The sequence below is a fragment of the Amblyomma maculatum genome, chromosome 2, assembly GCF_055883805.1.
Source record: "Amblyomma maculatum isolate TAMU_Amacu chromosome 2, ASM5588380v1, whole genome shotgun sequence".
Classification (NCBI taxonomy): Eukaryota; Metazoa; Arthropoda; class Arachnida; order Ixodida; family Ixodidae; genus Amblyomma; species Amblyomma maculatum.
The window spans coordinates 65710525-65712959 of NC_139345.1; the positions used below are offsets into that span (position 1 = coordinate 65710525).

The 2435-nt window shown below is 47.1% G+C and overlaps 1 protein-coding gene across 1 annotated transcript; it reads left to right on the plus strand.

The window, feature by feature from the left end:
* Positions 1 to 704: 704 nt before the first annotated feature.
* LOC146198860 (uncharacterized) lies at positions 705 to 2125 on the plus strand. The gene is made up of 2 exons (XM_084591993.1): positions 705 to 829; positions 1759 to 2125. Exons 1-2 carry the CDS (start codon positions 705 to 707, stop codon positions 2123 to 2125), a joined length of 492 nt encoding a protein of 163 aa, XP_084448119.1.
* Positions 2126 to 2435: the final 310 nt, after the last annotated feature.

The window sequence follows — 2435 nt, forward strand, 5'->3', positions numbered from 1 at the left end:
CAAAAGGACCGTCGAGAGCATCTACGATAGCGCCCTGAAGCAATACGTCAATTCGGGCTCTTTGCTGTGGAGGAGAGCCGGCAACTGGTCGCTTCTCTCCGAAGGCCTGAACGCCACGCGACTAGTCCAGCTACCCAGTGAGTTTACTGATGTCGCCGAGGAAGGCATCGCTCATTACAAAGCTAGGCTCAAGGAGTGGCCAGACAGCTTTCTAGAACTATATCTCGTGCTCTTGACTACGCACAGGGCTGTTTCTATCAAGCTGCCCCTACACAGCACGCAACGGTACGTCATCAAAGCCTACCTGAAAGGCCTAATTTTGCAGAGTGACCTACTGTCAGGCCTACTGGTTCCTACCGCACTCACTTCAGCCCACTTGCTCTACTCTTCTTCGGTGCCCATGTGAGTTCATCGCAACCTTTCGCAAGAATTATGATTCATAGTTGTAACTTACATAATATGACTTAGCGAATAAGCCGTGTACAGAGCATAAACAAATTTAAAGTTATGACAAGAAAAGCAGGAAGCTGGGCGGTGCATTTTTAGTACGCCAAAAGGGTTGTTCTTTCTTCTCTGGGGGTTCCCTACGAAAAATGAGGTCTAAGCTAGCAAACAAATCATTAGGAGCCAGTTTACGTTAACGGTTAGCTGTAGGAGTCATCGTTTCCAACTGTTCGGCGCGCAGAGAACTGAACCTGGGAACTATGGGCGCACTGATTGCCAACTCGCTGGTGCTGGCGCACACCCCTGCGCACGGAGGCAGCATATGGACAGACAGCATGCGCCATGAATTCAAAGTTAAAACCACGTGCCTCTTCAAGCTGCACAGGTGAGTGAACAAACTTAACCGTCATAGCTGAGCATCACCGTGCACACGTAAGACAAAAACACCTTAGCAATTGATTGATTTATAATCAACGCATGTTTATTTTATTGATTGTACATTTTGTGTCACTAGTCGATGGAAATAAATATTTTCTGGAGAAAAATGCTACAATGTTTGCGTTATGAAAAACCATCACAAGTCAGTAATATACGAATTGCTTTCACGAAATGAGATCGGTCTTTCTCAAATGAAAGGCTCCACCCTGCCATCTACACAGCGCCATAAAGTTTTTACCGTAGCGTGTACTAAGCTTCCTTATAGCATTACGTACGACTTTCACGTCGTCTGCGAAAGTAATAAGTTATCCCGATAATACTGAGGTGATAAGTGCGCTTTCACGGCATCGGAATGGTGGAAAACTCAATTTCGCGTTCTAGGTTCGGGTCGCTGATTTAGGCGAAATAAAAAAAAAAAAAAGACACCAGTATGCTTTTGTGATGTGAGTAGCCCACGTTAAATAACCTCACGTCGTAGAAATTAATCCAAAACACGGCAACTCCCTTCCCTTAAAATTACGTTTTTTTTTCTGCGTTTCTTTTCCTTTTAGTTTCTTTCATTTCTTCTGTCTTTCATCGCTTCCATAGTTTCGTTGTTGATCAGATCCTCGAGCGATAGGTTCTTCGACATAAATTTGCGCACAAAAATTATATTCGAACAGTGTTTGTTTCTGGCGGCAGACAGATTGCGGTGACTCGGTCACAGGGAGTTAGTGGTAGTGGGTGTTATTCTTTTCGGGCTGCGGAAGAACCCATACATATATATACGTTCTAAAAGACTTGTCCCATACTTGCATGCCATCATCAGAAATATCACCACCATCACCACGAAAGACTGACTTGTTGATTGCCGACTTTTCCGTGCGCACTCCACAGCAACCTAATGATCAACAAGACGACCGAGTGGCACGAGACGACGGCATCGATGTTGTTCGCTTGGACACTATCCGTGCAGCTGGCTCTTGGTTCCCTGCTGTCGGCCGAGTGGGGCATATTATCCGAAGACAAGCAGCACCAGTGGGCCGCCCAGCGTACACTGCTGCGCCGTTTCTGCCTGCTCTCATGCGGCGCCGACGAGGGCGAAACGCCGGAGGCGGCTTTTTCGGCGCGTTCCCGCTGTCTGGTTCCTCTCGTTGGCCTATACAACTTTGCCGAGGTCTTCAGCTGCCCGCTCGGCTCACCCATGAACCCTATCGACGGCTGTCACCGCGACAGCCCACCCGCTCTGGCAACCTCAGCGTAGCAGGGCAGAAGGCGGAGCATTCTTTAAAACGATGTCCCTTAAGACTTTGGTTGTAGGGGACGTTATGAACGTTTCGGTGCACCTTCGCGATTTATGCGACGGCGATTGATGTACTGACACAGCAAATGCCCGATGATAGTAGTTTTCGCTCACCTGGGGTGAGAGGTTCTGTATAGTATTTTTTTTTTGTTTACTTATCGCAAATATGGGAGCTCTTTCCAGCGCCTGATCGGCGAAACTCTAATGATTCAAACGCTGCGCACACAGTATCCTGTTCTTTAATTTAGTTATGTTATGGATTCTTGGTTTT